This window comes from Rhinatrema bivittatum, chromosome 8 (genome assembly GCF_901001135.1).
Source record: "Rhinatrema bivittatum chromosome 8, aRhiBiv1.1, whole genome shotgun sequence".
NCBI classification, from domain to species: domain Eukaryota; kingdom Metazoa; phylum Chordata; class Amphibia; order Gymnophiona; family Rhinatrematidae; genus Rhinatrema; species Rhinatrema bivittatum.
The window spans coordinates 41,601,777-41,619,521 of record NC_042622.1 but is presented as its reverse complement, the minus strand read 5'-3'; the positions used below and the strand labels follow the sequence as shown (position 1 = coordinate 41,619,521).

Sequence of the window (17,745 nt, the reverse complement as noted above, 5' to 3'; positions counted from 1 at the left end):
TCGTAAACCATTATGTTCAGTAAAAGCCAAAATATTCATTTTTACCATTACCTCTTTACAAATTTTTTCTTCTTTTTTCAGAATGAACTTTTTTCCAATGAAGTTGTCCACTTATCTTAGGAAAAGCTGCTCAGCTTATGAAACAGCGCTATTCCTATTTCCCAGAGCAACCTTAGGTTCTGGTTTACTAAGGCTTTTCTCCAATTCTTTGACTGTGGGGGGGGGGAATGCTTAGTAAATGAGGCCTTTGGTTTTCAAAAAAGTTTTTTGTATACATAACCTAGAAAGACTGCTCCAGTCTAGAAGCTGCTTTTGTTCTGACATAAAATATGAATTACTAGAAAAGATATAATCCTAAAACACTTTTTAATTTCTTTCATGCCTACATCTTAATGTTCAGTAGAAACTAAAAAGTTCATTTATACCATCACTTTTTTAAAAAACATTTTCTTGTTCTTCCAATTTCCAAAACAAACTTCCCTGTAAGTACCAGGATCAGTCCAGACTGCTGGGTTATGCCTCCCCTCCAGCAGATGGAGTCAGAGGAATTTGTGAACACACAAAAAAAAGGATCTTTTATGTATTATTGAAAGGTTATATGAATAAAATGGAAAACCAAATAAAAGAATGGTGGTAGTTTTAAATATTTTTTTAAATGATGGCATTTAGTGATATATATAAGGATATTATAATACCTCACTAATTTCACCTTTTGTGGATTGTTTTTGCTTTCATAATATTACCATTTCTTTATATTATCACTTTTGGGGTTAATGTACCTTCCATGCAGAGGATAAATCTCTTTATTCTACCTCTAAGAAATTATCTGTAATGTCTGTTACCAAAAGGTTTTAGTGCATCAGTTAATGCTGGAATTGAAAACAAAAGTGCATTAGTTTAAGAAAACTCCCAAAAATGCTTTGAAGTCATTTTAAGAGCTGGGGTTATCTGTACAATCTGTTAAGAGAGAGAGAATCTAGCTGGTCTGCCAAAGTCATCTCTTCAGCTGGTCATTGGCATTCATGGCTGAGCTTTTGTAAGCTGTTACTGACCGTATTCTATTTTTTAAATTTTTTCTTTTGATAAGCAGAGTGAATTTGCCATGGCATGTGGGGGTGACGCCATCTGGTGGCACCAAATGGACTTGTCTCTCCTATCTAGTAGAGCTTTTAGCTTCACTGAGCATGTATGGAAATTCCCTCATGAGCCACCTCAGTCATTTTTTTGTCGGAGCATAGCACAGACGTGTACTCTGTCTCTGTATATTTTCACAGAATTCTTAGATTTTTTTCTTTTATTTACTTCAGTTATATCTCTTTCAGTTGCCTCACTGCCTCGGCAGCATCCACATTTCAGTGCTTCATTAAAAAAAAAAAAGGAGAGAAACTTGCCGCCTCATGATGTCTAGCAAGAAGAAGCCCACAATGAGCAGTTTTTAAAATTGCATTTTCAATAAGGTGATAACCCTCACGGATGGGCATGAAATATGCTACCAGTGCCTAGGTCAGGATCACAACCAGGCTAATTGTTATGCTTGTGGGTGGATGTCCTCATGCACTCAATGTTCCAGGGCCTATAAAATGGAAGAACTGCATAAGTCTCTTAGAAGTCAGTCCTCCTCCTGCAATTCAGCATCTACTGCTTTGTAAGGAAAAGAGTTGAGCAGGAGCGCCCCAAAAGCTCCCCCTTCAGTGAAGCAGGCCAAAGCTTTGGGTTCAAGTAGTACTCTCTGCCCTGCATCAAGAAAGAAGCAGCATCATTCTTCGGGGTATTGGAGCAACCAACACTGAAGTCTTCAAAACATAGTGCAACAGCACCATTGCCTTTCGATACATCACCGTGGTCCCACAGGCATCGACAGTGCTGACACACTTCCCATTGATCCACAGCACTTGGGTTTATGATGTCAGTGTGCCTTTGATGTAAATAATACCATCCATGCACTCCCATCCGCACTGACTGCATCAATGCATTTGAAGCAAAGCCACTCTGCAATTGAAGCATGCTTCTTTTAAGACTTCAAAGCACACTGCACTGACAAAGCATGTCTCCTACACTGCCAAAACTGAAAGCATCCATTCCATTAGTGCATCATTTGAAGCATAGAGCCCTGGATCAGGGGCATCATACAGAATTACCAACACAACTTTCTTCCGGTTGGCCATGATCAGATGCAGAGGGCAATATGCTGCCTCTCCCCCCTCCTATTACAAGAGCCCTTACCCCCTTCAAGGTTTATAGCAGAGGTTTTATGATTGGAAACACAAGATCCAATATATTCTAGAGTGCCACTTACCTCCAACAGTCCTCCTTTTTGGGAACAGGAGCCCATTCTTGTCTCCTAAGCAGATGGTTCCACCACCCATACTAGGTCAGAGAACACGTCAGTCGCTTGAATGGATAGCAGATCTGATAAAGAATGTCTTTACTTCTTTAGCTAAGGAGATGGAAGGTGCTTACTATCCTCTCCTCTCCATCCTATGATACTGCCTTAGCAATACTGGAGTCCTAGTTTCCCCTATTAAGGTAAACACATCATCAGAGCCCCTACTGAGAGGTTCTTCATCTTACCTATTTCAGTGGAGTCGAGCCATTTAGAGGTTGCAGACCAGGGCTATTCCCCCTCAGAGACAATAGGGAGAAACCCCTCCTGATTTACTATCTTCTTCATTGGAGTCTTGTATTAGTGTTCCCATGCCCTTGGGTTCCGCAGAAGGTTCAACAGGAATACTTAATGACCCACTTCCAGATCCTCCAGAATCTCCTCCAGAACACCTCACTTATTCAAACTTCATAGCAAAAATTAGGAAAAACATTCAAGGTTATGGTACATAAGGATAAAGACCCCTGGACTGAGGTCTTTTCTCTTTCAAATTCTGGATACTCCATAGAACCAGAGGCTTTTCCTGGTCACAACATTCTCCATCAACTACAGATGAGAATGTGGGAAAATGCTATCTCTTGCATTCTTACAGCAAGGATATTTGGATCTAAAGTATAGAGTACAGAAATCACCTTGATTTGATCTAGTCCAATTACCTCATCAATCTGTTGTAGAATCTACCTAAAAAAGTTTATTCAAATTCACCACTGGGAAAAGATCCCAGGCTTCTTGACAACTTTGGAAAGAAAGCATTTCAGAGCTCAATGCTAACTGCTCATATAGCAGGTCACCAACTTTATATAATGCAATATCTGTGTGACTGTATACAAAAACTAAAACCCTACCTTCAACCAACTGAAGGCGGAAATTATCCTTAACTGCTTCTAGATGTGGAAGAGTGCATAAGACATCTCCTTTGCTCTGCTTATAAATCTGGTTGCTAAATCACATACCTCAACTGTCTCCATCAGAGCTCGACACACGGCCTGGTTTAAAAACAGCATTCATGATGTTCATGAAAAGTTGGTGGATGTGTCTTGTCTTAGGGCGAACTTCTTTGGAGAGAAGCTCAAATAAAAGAACAGAATGTAGCTGTCTAATCTCTCTCAATGGGGCCCATGTAACTCTCTTCTTTAAGACATTCCTTCTACTTGTACAAAAAGCTGTACTTCCAGAGACACTATTCCGACCTTTTCAAAAATACTGGTTCCCGCTTCTTCCAGCTTAGCAACAGCAGCAACTTCTGGCACAAGCTCATCAACGTGAATGCCGTCAACCTAAGCGCAACCAAAACCTGGGCATAGTTTTTGATCCTTAAAAATGTTCAATAGTTGCCTTTTTCCATTGGGAAGAAGGGTGCCAGATAACCAAGGACCACTAGGTTGACAAGATTGTGGAATCTGGATACTATTTGCATTTCTCCTGGCTATCATTGCTTCCTTATGGTTTAGCTGTCATTCCAGATCAGTTTTACTTAACACATCTCCATCTGGAAGTGGAATCACTCCTTCAGCAGCAAGAGATAGAGCCAGTCCTTGTGCTCCATTATGGACAGGGATTCTACTCCTGGTATTTTCTCATCCCCAAAAGATCGGGGGGATTGAGACCCATTCTGCACTTGAAAAGACCGAATAAACATTTTCTCTGAGAGAAATTCAGTTCTTCCCAGAAGGGGGAATGGATGTGTGATCTCGATCTGAAGAAGGCATATGTTCACATGCCCATCTATTGGCACTACCTTCACTTCACGGTGGATTCTTCCCCTTATCAATACAGAATGCTTTTCTTTGACCTGTTGGCAACTCTGAGAGTCATCACCAAATTCCTAGCTGTAGTAGTGGCACACCTACTATGTCAAGGAGTCCAAATCTTCCCATAGCTGGATGATTTGCTAGTTACAACCAGTTTCCAAGAGGGCATGTTCATTTCCCTGCAAAAGAATATTCAGCTTCTGCAGAAGTTGGATTTTTTGGTGAATTTTAAAAAGTCAAATCTAGTCCCAACCCAGAGAATAAAATTTCAAGGCATGGATAGATTCACTGCAGGAGAGAGCTTTCCTATTATCAGAATGGGTGAGCATTATGAGAATTGCTCATTCACAAGCTACTGACCTTGCAGCGCTAGACAGCCAGAGCGATTCTCATTGTTTTGGGCATTTGGTGGCAACCATTCATGTAGTTCCACTAACCCACCTCCATATCGGTCACCTGCAGTAGTGTCTGCATTGTCAATAGGATCAATTGACTCGGCCCTTGACAACCACACTACAAGTCTCCAGAGACATGAAATAGGAATTACGCTGGTGGTTGAACCGCTGCATGAGGGAACTCTGTATCGCACTTTCCCCATCAGATAACCTTAGAAAAGGTTACCTCCATAAAAAGATGGGGTGCCTACTTAGGATCTTTTTGAACCCAAGGGACTTGGTCTCCTGAAGAAAGTCATTTTCAAATCAGTCTACTAGAACTAAGAGCAATTGGAGATGTTCTGACTTTCACATATCTTCTCCAAGAAAAGAGCATTTTAATTCAAACAGACCACCAAGTTGCCATGTTTTATGTCAAACAGGGAAGCACAGCATAATGAATTCTCTGCCAGGAAGCCCTAAAGATCTGGCAGTGAGCAAGCTGTTCTACAAGCCATCTATTTTCCAGTATTCTTGAACATGTTAATGGATCATCTCAGCAGAGTTTTCCATCCACACGAGTAGTCTCTGTGACAATCAACAACCAACATACTATTCAACATGTGGGGGTCTACCAATGGTTGACCTAATTGCAATAGAACAGAAAAGTGGAACAATTTTGCTCAGTTCTGCTCAGCCAACTCAGATTAACTCAGGATACTTTTGTGCTTGATTAGAACCCAAGCCTTTGCCAGTACTGAAATGAACCCTCCACCCAAGCTTTCAAAAAACAACTTAAAACATGGGTATTCTGAAAAGCCTTCCCACCAGATTCTTAACCCCCTCCCTGAGTTCAACTTCTCTCTACCAATGAAACCCTCCCGCCAGATTCCTCACCCCCCCCGGGTTCAACACACACCCCTAAATAAACCTCCCTTCCTGCCTTCTCTCACTACGACACTACCCTTTTCAGCTCACGCCCCACTGATGTAACCCCCCAGCCTCCCTTTATTCGTCTCTCCCCCTGCCCCCCCCCCACCCTCTTTAGAAGCCTCCTCCAGCTAGCCTCCCGAAGCCCCCACCTTATTCCTCATCCAACCCTACTTTCCCAACCAATATTATCTCATCCTATCAGAAATATTTCTCGCCAATCCTAACACAAGTCACCTCGTTGCAATGTAAATTGTTATAAATTACAAAATACCTCATTACGATGTAAGTCCGTATTTATATTAATATATTATAAATGTTACTTTGAATGCTATTACTTTAATATCTTATAAATGTTAAAATATATACTCATCTCTTTATTTCCTAGACAAGTTACCATGTTACAATGTAAAATAAGGCAGAACCTGCCCTATTCACTCAGTTATATGTAAACCGATGTGATATCTCGATCGAATGTCGGTATATAAAAGCAAATAAATAAATAAATACTGCTGATAGCCAGAATAGTGCAGAAAGTGCTATAGAACTGAGCTCTGCTGATCCTCATAGCTCCAGCATGGCCCAGACACATGTGGCTTGCATATCTCCTACTGCTTTCTAGCAGTCCTCCAATCCATCTGGGAACAGAACTTGCCTTGTTAACCCAAGACAAAGGAACTCTGTCCCATCCCAATCTTCCATCTCTCAATCTGACAGCTTGAATGCTCAGTAACTGCCCAGAGAGATTAAAGACATTAATTTCGGTCCAGAAGTCTTCAACTAAGAGAGCCTATGGCTTTAAATGAAAAAGATTTTCCATATAGTGTCAACAAAATGGCTTGGACACAGTTTTCTTGCAAGCCCAAACAATTGCTATCCTACTTGTTTTTTCTTCCTGAATTGGGCCTAGTTACATCCTAGTTACAGTAACTGCTTATGTTACTGTTGGGCCTAGTTACATCCTAGTTACAGTAACTGCTTATGTTACTGTTGACAACAAACCCATATTTACTCGATCAATTGGTATTGAGATTTGTGGAAGGCTTATGGCATGTTAAACCTCAGGTACCATGGACCTAAATGTTGTCCCCTTTCAATTGATGAAGCCACTCTTTGAACCGTTAGAATCAGCTTCTCTTAAATTCTTGACATGGAAATCACCTTTTCTTGTGGCAGTAACATCAGCCAGAAGAGTCAGCTGACTCCAAGCACTTGTTCATTATCCAGCATATATGCAATTATGTATGCATTCACCCAAAGTTTCTCCCAAAATTCATATCAGCTTTCCATATGTTCTTTCTGAGTACACATGCACATGAAGGAGAGAAAATGCTTCATACTTTGGATTGCAAAAGACCCTTTGCCTACTACAAGGAGAGAATTCAGCCACATCGCTAAGTTTCACAACTCTTCATATCTTACGATCCTAATAGACTTGGCATAGTAGATACTAAATGAACATTGTCTAACTGGATAGTGGATTTAATTCAGCATTGCTACACAATCACAGATCTACAAATTACTGTTAGAGCTATGAACTCTTTTGTTGTTCATCTGCGAGGCTGCAACTTGGTCATCAGTTCACACTTTTAATGTACCATTACTGTCTGAATAATCTCTTGAGGACTGACAGTAAATTTTTACATGCAGTTTTGCGTGGTCTGATCTCCCAGTAGTCTACTCTCCATGGTGAGGTCTGGGTCACTTTTTTAGTAAATGCTCTGCTGCAACCCTCAACTTGAGACTTCTCTTATGTCATGGATAATTTAGCCTGATTATTGTTGGATGAAGCAAGTTTGCTTATTATAAACTTTCTGTAAATATCAGGATAAATTAACCATGCTAAATACCTACCTGCCTGCCTCCCTGGAGAGTCTACTATCAGGCTTAGACTAGCTCTGATATTGATTGAGGAGTATCATGAGGCAATGCCCATGTGGGAATTCCCACACATGCTCAGTTAAGCTAAAGGTTTTACTAGCTAGGAGACACGAGTCCATTTGGCACCGCTAGGTGTCACCCACATGTCATGGCTAATTCATCCTGCTATTTATGGAAACATTTACGGCAAGCAAACTTACTGTTTTCTCACCTGCCTTTTACCTGGTTTAAAGGTAGTCCATCTTTTTCCAGTTACAGTAATTCCTGTCCAGCGTTGTTACTTCAGAGGAGTTGAAATAATTGGATACCTGTAACTGTGTTGAATTATTTTATTTCGTGTAAGGTTCTTACCCTCTTTATTCTTTCCTTCCTTTTGCCCACACTTTTCCTCTCAGGCCAAGCTTCTTTTCTCAGCCAGTGAAAAGGCAATCCCCAAGCCTCCCGTTGAGCTGCCTGTCTTGAAGGTAAGAAGCATCTGTCCCCCTTCCAAGGTAAAAATTAGAACTGTTAAGAGATAAGAACTCTTAATTTTACAGTGACAAATACTCTTGACCTTTCCCCTCCATTAGTCCTTAACTTTAAGGAAAACCATGGATTTATTTCATAACCCATAATAGCTTCACTGTTGAATTCATTCAGATTGAATGTCTAATGTTTTCATATACATCAAAGCAAGGAGAGGCTCATTAGTAAGTTTCAGTGAAGCTGCTGTGTACATTTTGAGTACTATAAAAGAAGTTAAGTTGTTTTAAAATTCAGTTTAGAATCCAAACAGCAGCATCCTTCAGCTGCAGAGAATTTAGTAGGGAACAGGACTGCATGAAAGTAGTCGGAAAGCGAGAGAGCTTTGAGCTCCAACCAGTTGATGGAGACAGAGCAATCAGAACCCAAGAATTAGCAAATTGCCATTAAGACCAGAGTAGGTTGGTGAAGATACAGAGCATTAGCTGCACGAAGTACCTGGCTTCTGAAGGGCTGAGGCTCTCACTTTAGTACAATGCAATAAAAACCAATCACTGTGGAAAGACTGAGAGGGTGCAGTTACTACTGCTTACAGGAGCATGTCATACAGGAAGGAAGAAATCCTCCTGTCCTCTAACTGCTTTCATCTATATTCTTAATCCTTTCTTCTCTGACTCCTTTCGAGAACAACCCTCACAAGGAATTTTTGGCTTGCAGATCAGAAATCTTAGGGTAAGAACCCGGATGAAAGCATGTTCTGACCATGAAATGTTAAAGCCAGGTCCTTTTCTCTGTTCACCTTTCCTCTCCTCTTCCTTCTTTTTGCTGATAGAGAGCCCGACAAGTGGATGAGGAGTCCAGTCAGAGGGGAAGTCCCGTTCCCAAGAAGGTAAAATGAAAGCCCTGAATATGGAGGTGGGGGGGGGGGGATAGTGTGTCAGGAACAAGAGTGAAAGATTGCTGTCACTAAGTGAAAGTGCGTTTAGAGCTAAGAGTGGTGGGTGGATGCAAATGAGCATCAGGAATTGTAGTTAAGGAACGACAGTGCTTTAGAGACATTCATAGGGAGACTCCTCATAAATCAGCCCATTGCATGGGATATGCAAGTGCTACCTTTAGACCTCCCCCTACTTCTGCATATCTGCTTTTTAATATCTTTAAGTTTGAACTGCTTCATTAGCAGATTAATAAATATTTCTCACCATATACAGCCAGGCTTTGTCCAAGATGGATTGAAAAGAGGCACTGTGTATTCATCAAGATCAAATTGAAATAATCTATTTAAAAATCTGCCAACCTTCCTGTCCAAGCTGTGGGGCACAAAGAATTTCACCCTGCAGAACTGTTTGAGCATTTCATTAAACGAGTATCATCTCTAACTTAAAAGGCTCATCAAAAATGATGGACTGAGAATGCTGCCACACCTGCACCTTCCCACTTGCCTACTGCTGCACCTGCCAGCCCACACGGACCACTTTCCCCCGCAGTGGTAGCCACACAGGCTGCTCTCTGCCCTGCCACCTTGGTGAAATGGGAGGCACAGCACTTGTGCTTTTAGCTTGAGTTCCCCGCCAGCCATACATACCACTCACTGGGGCCGGCACCATACTGCAGACCTGCCATGCAGCTAAATGGTAGGGAAGTGAAGAACACGTAGTGCCCAGACCACTGGTCAAAACACATACGACACAAGCACGCCTGTCTGTATCTAGTGGAAGATGAAGGAAAACCATTTTAAGAGAGCAATGTATACCATCCAAGGTTAACTTTGGTCACATCTCAAGAGGTGATCTCAAAAGCTCATGTACATCATTCTCTTTGGGTAATTCATGTGTTGATCCAAAGAAGTGTCACAACCTGCAAAGAATCCAGGGTCAGTGAGTGAGGAAATCTGTACTCTTGCTCTATAAACTAAATAGACAATGTCTTTCAGCTATTTTGGTCCAGATCTGTGCTTTCCTTTGGCCAGTTCTCAGCACTGATTCCCAAGGTAACTTTGAGACACCTGGGTTTGGCACTAAGCTATCCACCCAAAAGATTTAATAGTGCGTTTCATTTGGTAAGGGTGTGGGTACTCATGGAAAGCTTTATATACAAGAATGTGCTCTCTCTGCTTTCCTCCTCATTAGCTCATTACCATGCCAAACCTCTCATTGAAGGTATTAGAACTGGGATTTTGGCCAAACACTTTATCTTGGTGTTTTGAGTCAGCAAATTTCCCCTTGCCATGCCAGATGCTGATCAGCCAATTTACCCAAATGAAGCTTTAGCAACTCATATTTTAGGGTCATGATGAGGATCATTTTGAGCTCAGGTGCCATAAAGTGCAAAACATCTACATTGTATGAAGTTGGTGGGTACCAATGTTGGTGGGACTTAAAATTAATTTTAAGTTGGGAGTTTTGCCTGTTTGAACTGGCCATGAATGTGACGGGCCATCACGGTTTTAAAGATCAGTAGCCTTCAATATCTTAGTTAAAATGCAGTTGCAACATGGGGGAAAACTGCAAGAAAAACTTTCAGGGAGCCATGAAGTAGGTGACTAAGCTAGAATAAGGTAATTGAATATATTCAGTTGAGGTCTGTCAGCATAAGACTTCTGTTTCTGTTGCAGAGGAAAGGTCGGCCTCCTGGACATCTTCATTTAAATGATCGCACAACCCAGGGGATATCTGTGTGAGTAGGAATATAAGTAAAAGAAGAGTGAGCCCTGCTGCAGATCTTAGATTAAGTAGGCTACCTCTATTGACAGGTTTTTGCCCGTCTCTTCCTCAGGACAAAGCTCCTTCGACCAGCCCAGAACCTTGCCTGTTTAGTATTTCTCTGGCTATGGGGAGGGGGGGGGGGGGGAGTAATTAAGCTTCCAGTGTGATGAAATTTGCAATTTAAACTCTGTTTTTCTCCTTGCCAGATGGAAAACAAAATCCTCTGAGCCAATCCGACGAGAGGGACCAAAGGTACAGTATGTGTGGCCAATGCATGTGCATAGAAATAGACTGTAAACTCTAGAAGGTAGTCTGTATATGGGTTATAGGTCACTGTTATGTGTGCTCATCCCAAGCTAAGGATGAGTGACTGCGCTCTGCACAGAAAGTGTGTGTATGCCTCTGCTGTGGAGTCGATGTGCGTCTCCTGTTTGGAGAAGTTAAAACATTTTGTTAGACTTATTTCTGATGAACTTCATTTGAGCCAGAGAAGAAAATAGGTTTGCCTGAGCGCTTTAAAATGAGGGTTCCAATATTTATTCCTTGCATGAAACTTGGGTTTTTAGAAACCATTAGAAAATGATTTCTAATCTTTTGCCTCCTGTTGTCTCACTGCAGTGGGATCCAGCCAGGTTAAACGAATCGACCACATTCGTGCTGGGATCTCGTGCAAACAAGTAAGCCCCATCCATCTTGTCTTTCCTCCATCTTGACTTATTTATGGTATCATGTGGCCCATTTCTGTCTGAAGGTCATCTTGCATGATGGACTGCTAAAATCCTAGGGAGAAAGGGGAAAGTGCCACTGCTGGTGTGGTGGTAAGAGATCTCAAGGAAGTCGGGAACCATCAGACTTCAGTTGTCTCCTAAACCAGTCTTGCGTGTGTTCTAGCAATGGCATTCCCACAATCCAGTGGGAGCACTGAGAGGAGAGGATCACCTTGCTGATGGCTGAAAGGAATCAGTAACTTTTGCTTGAGACTTTTTTTTTTTTTAATTTAAATTTTTTATTAATTATTAAATCGAATACATCGAAATAACATAAGAAATCCAAAGAAAATACAACATAACATTCCATTTAAACAATTCATCAACAATTGTTTAGGATACCTCAATTCAGAACAATCCTAAACAGGATTTTTTTTTTTTTTTTTAAGAGTATTGGGGAGAAGTAAAGTATTGGGATATATAATTTAGTGTGTTTGTGCTTTTAATAGTCAGAAGTAAGGTAGCTATAAGCAGACGTTAGTATGTTTGTATTTCCCAGCCCTAGCTCATCCTTTAATTTATAGGCAGGTGCCACTTTCACATTAAAAAAATAAATAAAATCAGCCTTTTAACTTCACTTCACAAATTCTCCACACCTTATTGAGAGTTTGATCATTCCCCTGTAGGCCACTACCAGACATATAGTGAATTCATTAATACATTGAAATGTAGCTAATTAAACACATTCCTACTCCCATAGCAACTTAAAACCTAACTAGGAACTGAACAAATTTGAGATGAAGGCAGCAGTCCAACAGCAAGAGGGAGACCTCCCAGTCTTTTGCATCGAGTGTCACATGTATGATTTTTTACTCGCCGGTGAGATGTTGTACATGTGCATCCGATGCAAAGAGCTCCTGTCATAGTGGATAATACATTGAAATCGTCAGCTCAGTGTGCTGCGGCAGTCAAAAAAGCAAACAGGATGTTGGGAGTTATTAGAAAGGGAATGGTGAATAAAACAGAAAATGTGATAATGCCTCTGTATCGCTCCATGGTGAGACCGCACCTTGAATACTGCATACAATTCTGGTCGCCGCATCTCAAAAAAGATATAGTTGCGATAGAGAAGGTACAGAGAAGGGCGACCAAAATGATAAAGGGGATGGAACAGCTCTCCTATGAGAAAAGACTAAAGAGGTTAGGACTGTTCAGCTTGGAGAAGAGACGGCTGGGGGGGGGGGGGGGGATATGATAGAGGTGTTTTAAAATCATGAGAGGTCTAGAACGGTTAAATGTGAATCGGTTATTTATTCTTTCGGATAATAGAAGGACTAGGGGGCACTCCATGAAGTTAGCATGTAGCACATTTAAAACTAATCTGAGAAAGTTCTTTTTCACTCAGCGTACAATTAAAATCTGGAATTTGTTGCCAGGGGATGTGGTTAGTGCAGTTAGTATAGCTGTGTTTAAAAAAGGATTGGATAAGTTCTTGGAGGAGTAGTCCATTACCTGCTATTAATTAAGTTGACTTAGAAAATAGCTACTGCTATTACTAGCAGCAGTAGCATGGGATAGACTTAGTTTTTGGGTACTTGCCAGGTTCTTATGGCCACTGTTAGAAACAGGATGCTGGGCTTGATGGACCCTTGTTCTGACCCAGTATGGCATGTTCTTATGTTCCCTCAGAGCCAATTTTACAAGTGCTGCATTATGATGCCTCCTCCTTTGACAATCCTTAACTGTCTAGTATAATTGTCTTCCAACACTGTCCTATCTGTGGGCCCAAAGGAGTGGAGGAGTAGCCTAGTGGTTAGAGCAGTGGGCTACAGATCGGTGAGACCAGGATTCAAATCCCACTGTTGCTCCTTGGGCAAGTCACTTTACCCTCCATTGCCTAAGGTACAAACTTATGGGCTTATTTACTAAAGGCTTTCTCCTATTTTTTGTCTATAGGAAAATTGCTTAGTAAACGACCCCCTTAGATTGTGAGCCCTTAGGGAACAGGGAAATACCTACAGTACCTGAATGTAATCTGCTTTGAAGTGCCAAAAAGCAGAATATAAATCAAAGTAAAAAAACAAGAAAGTGGTTGAAGAGGACAATCTAGGATTGACCGACCGCTCTAATTTAGGCATGGGTTTCCGAGTGGGATGGTTGCCTCTGGTCCTTGGTCCACTGTTTCTACTTTTCCCACTTTTGGACCTCATGTTGGCAGTCCTGGGAAATAATTTTGTTCGAATTAGTGTGAATGTTAAACCTCTTTATGTTGGCCTTGAGGATGTGGTTCTTGAAGCACTTTCTCTACTGCCCTCTTGAGTGCATGCCTTGACTGAGCTGGGAGAATAGAATTTCTGGCATTGGACATCTGGATGACTTGCTAGCAGTCTGATCTGAGCTGCATTGTAGCCTTTTTTTTTTTTTTTTTTTTAAATAACCTTTATTTCTGTGGAAAATTTAAAATAAGTGTAACACAAAAACAAAAAAAACAAAAAAAAAATATATATAAGGTGGTACCTTTTTATTGGATTATCTTAATTTCTTGACGAGCTTTCAAGAGCAAATATGCTCTTCTCCAGGTCAGAATTCATATGAGCAAAACAGGATGTTACCAGGAAATACAGTGCAGTGTAGCTGCTGTAAATGAATCATAAAAGGCATTCCGATGGTAAGGCGATGGGGAAGGAGTGGGTGATCAGAAGGCGGCAGGCAGTATTATTTTATGGCTCACAGTGTGATAGGAATTCTAGGGCTTTGAGTCCTTTTTTTGTCAGTTTCAAAGTGTCTGATCTTTTTGACTTAAACTTGTTTTAAATTTCCTTTGATTATCCTGATCATAAGATCATTGATACAGTGGTCTGGTTTGGAAAAGTGCCTCCCTTCACAGGTTTTGCCCTGGTCCTCCCTGTGGTGTTTGACCTTGTGTTTGTGAATTGACTCTTGCCCTTAATGTCTTGCTGTCTCACACCAATGTAACATGCTTCTACATATTTTCTGTATTCAATACTATACACTGCAATAGAGGAGGAGCATGAAATTTTGCATAATAGTTTTCAGCAATTGCCTTGCAGTGAACAGCTCTCCGTTCGGACTGTAAGTTGTTGTATGCTCCTTACCGATACAGATGTTTAAATCCCTCACTTGTGCAGCTGCTGTGCCTTGCTAGGCACAGTTCTACATTCAGTTATACGGTTTTCTTTCAGAGCTCTTGGTATGGGAGGGACTAGAGGACGAATCTATATCAAGCACTCCGATCTTTTCAAGGTGAGAAATCCTTTAAATGAATTTGTCATAGCACCATGTTGCATATGTATGGACTTTATAGAAATAAATAATAAGGCCAACTGGTACAGAACACTTTAAATTACCCCCTTCAAATCACCTAAGACCTAATTCTCTAAGACTTTTCTCCGTTTCCGTGATTATGAGGAAAAGTGTGGCAAAGTAGTCCCTTTAACAGTAAAAACTTGATGGGCAAGATGTATGGGAATGCAAAGCACTGGGATGTTCATAATGGAAGAGCAAAGAAGGGAGCAAGATTTATTTATTTATTTATTTGTGATTTTTCTATACCGGCATTCACGGAGTTCGTATCATGTCGGTTTACATAAAACAAGGGGTGAGCAATACATAACTATAACTTGAAAGTATACATTACAAATTATAACAAATTATAACAAGTGCTCAGAAGAAGAAGTTATGTTGCATGATGGGCTGCTCAGTCCACTTATGGAGACTGATTTCCAGAAGCAAATTGCAGCAAGAGTGCATATGGAGTTGGAGTGCTGAGAAAGCAGAAGAGACCATTGTGGAACATGGAGGGAGACATTAAAGCTGAATAATGTACATCTGAACAAGTGTCAATATGCTTCCCTGTATTATGCCATTTGTGTACTTGTCATGTTCCTGAATTGTGCTGTAAGCACGCCTGCTTGCCATATATTTTGTGTGTGTGTGTGTGTAGCTGTGTGCTTGCAGCATTCTCCCAGAAAGCTTGTAAGTTCTGTAATCTGTGCCAGTAATGTTTACTGCTATATGTTCTTGTTCCCAGTATGCTGCGGATTCTCAGGATAAGCAGTGGCTAGCGGATAATCAGCACATGAGAGCTACAGGAGGAAAGATGGTGAGTGGGTAGTGCTGTGCGCCGTATGAATCAGTGCATGTGGATTTTTAGGTAGGTCTGTGCCTCACAGTGGTTTAGTGCACAATCAGTTTGCATATTTCCTGACCCTAACCATTCACAAAACTTCTTTCTTAGATCTTGAGGCCATCACAAAACAGTAATACATTAGGTCAGTTAGCAATATTATAGGTCAGCTTAATCATTTAAAAATGACTTATTTATAGCGCTTGCCTTGCATCTCTACATTTTATTATATTGATCTGGTCTCTCTTACCGTACACCTGATGTGTTTAAGACACTGTACTCAAGTAGGTACACACTTCATACACCTGTCTACTTGCAGCTTTACAATTGTCTTGCCCCTTTTAGCTGCCAGAATGAGCAGAGTCAGTTTCTTGCTTATTGCTTCAAAAGTGTATCCTTTGTTTCAGAGAAGATTCTATTCAGTTTTGTGTCTATAAGAGCAAGGAGGGAATGGTGCAGGCAGAAATGCCCCCAACTTTGTTCATTGTTTCAGGCATATCTCCTCCTAGAAGAGGATATTCAGGATCTGGCTGCCAGTGACGATTACAGGTAAATTTGAGAGGGAAAGACTGAGATCTGAGCCTCTCATATCCCTCTTCTACACCATGATAGAACATTAACATTCTGCAGTTGTGATTATCCATCACTTTTTTGTTTGTTGCTTGGCATTTCCAAAACTACCTCAGAACATGCTGGTTGATTTTTCATGGATCACATTTACTTTACGTATGCCTGTCATGATTGCCTTGCATTACCGTGTTATGTAAGTACACCCACAGGCTGTTAGATCTTGTTGTTGTTGTTGTTGTCACACCCACCTCACTTCAATTTTAATTGCTATTCTTTGCTGACTGGCTCTCTAGGGACTCTCCAGAACTGAAGATGGAAGAACTGAAGCCTTTCACTGCTCCCCCCTGGATGATTGAAAAGATGCGGAAATATATGGAGAGCATGCGCACAGAAAACAACTAATCGTCTCCAAGAGCCATGACCGCAAGGAAAGGGGGAGGAGGAAGAGGTGGAAAGCAGGCCCTCTGCTTTTTTTCGGCGAGTGTAAGGCTCACCAGCGGTGGCTGAAACAGTGCATGGAGATTAGCAGCAGTTTCCGTGTCTAAAGGCAGCATCCGAGTATCACCTTTCGTTACCACCCCACCTCTCTCCTCTCCTCGCTTCATGCTGAACCGTATTACATCGAACTCTTTGGGACGTGGGAATCTCCTGTTGTCTGATCTGTGACATTATACTTAGCCCGCTCTGGGAATGCATGAAATAATTGTGCACACAAGGGGAAGAAAAGCAAGGTAATACTGCAACGCTGCTCAGGAGCAAATAACCATGAAATATGAGAAGCAAAGACCATGGCCAAACATACCCCACCTTAAAAATCTGAGAACTTTTTTTCTGCTGAAGTAATGCATTATATTTTATTGTTTTAAAGCGCACTGCCTTTTTACTGGGGCTATTTTCATTTGCTGCATGGAAAATCTCAGAATTTGCTCATGAAAATAACTTCTACTTTTTACTATAGCATGTTTGATGCATACGTAGAAAAAAACTTAAAGGTGATGACAACCTAAGTAGGTTTATACTGAAGCAAGACAATGTGTCGGCCATGCTTTCACTATTAAATCAAATGACAATAAAAGCAAACCTTGGCCAACGAAATATAATTTGACAGCATAATCCAGTTTGTCTTTAAAATACCCTATAGGGCATACTGTTGTGTGCAATTGTACACACACTTCCAGCAAGACAAGGAACCACAGCAACTGTTTAAAGGTGTAAACAAGTTTGAATGTTAAGTCCTGGGTCTGAGCTGCATGGCCACTCCTTTGTTCTTTTGAAGGTAATCTTTAACACAAGCGCACTATAATATTCTACACAAGATTAGAGAGAGAAGTTTTCATTTTAAAAAAATGCATTACTGCTGTATGCTGGGCTATAGTAAGAAAAATAGACTTGGGCTGGGCTATTATTTTAGTTTATTTCACAGCAAACTGGGGTTCTGTCTATATAAATTTCAGGTTTTAGGAAGGGCTGGTGAATGCATGGAACAGCTTCCTACGGGAGGTGATGGAGGCAAAACAGCATCTGAATTTAAGATGGCATATGAAAAGCACAGGAGTTCTTAGTTGTGAGGAAGCGAGGGGAGAACATGCATGGGGTATGTGTGGAAGGGAAGATGGGGATTGTGGTCTTTATATACCACTATCTTCTGTGTTTGTGTAAAATAAATGCTAACTTTAGAATTCAGTGGCAGGCTGCCGATCTTCCTTGAAAAACTGATACAGCAAAGATTCTTTAATTTTTTGCAATTTAGAATTCCCTGTACGTACCAGGATCAGTCCAGACGGTGGGTTATGTCCCCCGTCCAGCAGATGGAGTCAGACAAGAACTTCTGAGGG

The 17,745-nt window shown here is 41.0% G+C and overlaps 1 protein-coding gene across 2 annotated transcripts in view; it reads left to right on the top strand.

Moving 5' to 3' along the window:
- Positions 1–17,010, top strand: part of DNTTIP1 (deoxynucleotidyltransferase terminal interacting protein 1) — a 49,650-nt gene extending 32,640 nt beyond the window's left edge. The window contains exons 5-14 of one of the 2 annotated variants that reach the window (XM_029611604.1): positions 7,715–7,783; positions 8,499–8,513; positions 8,614–8,670; positions 10,396–10,457; positions 10,693–10,738; positions 11,105–11,163; positions 14,397–14,457; positions 15,245–15,316; positions 15,834–15,889; positions 16,204–17,010. In XM_029611604.1, the coding sequence (XP_029467464.1) occupies positions 7,715–7,783; positions 8,499–8,513; positions 8,614–8,670; positions 10,396–10,457; positions 10,693–10,738; positions 11,105–11,163; positions 14,397–14,457; positions 15,245–15,316; positions 15,834–15,889; positions 16,204–16,312 (606 nt within the window). In that variant the 3' untranslated portion in view covers positions 16,313–17,010. The remainder of the gene's footprint in view (positions 1–7,714; positions 7,784–8,498; positions 8,514–8,613; positions 8,671–10,395; positions 10,458–10,692; positions 10,739–11,104; positions 11,164–14,396; positions 14,458–15,244; positions 15,317–15,833; positions 15,890–16,203) is intronic. The other variant, XM_029611605.1, reaches the window with a different exon arrangement.
- Positions 17,011–17,745: the final 735 nt, after the last annotated feature.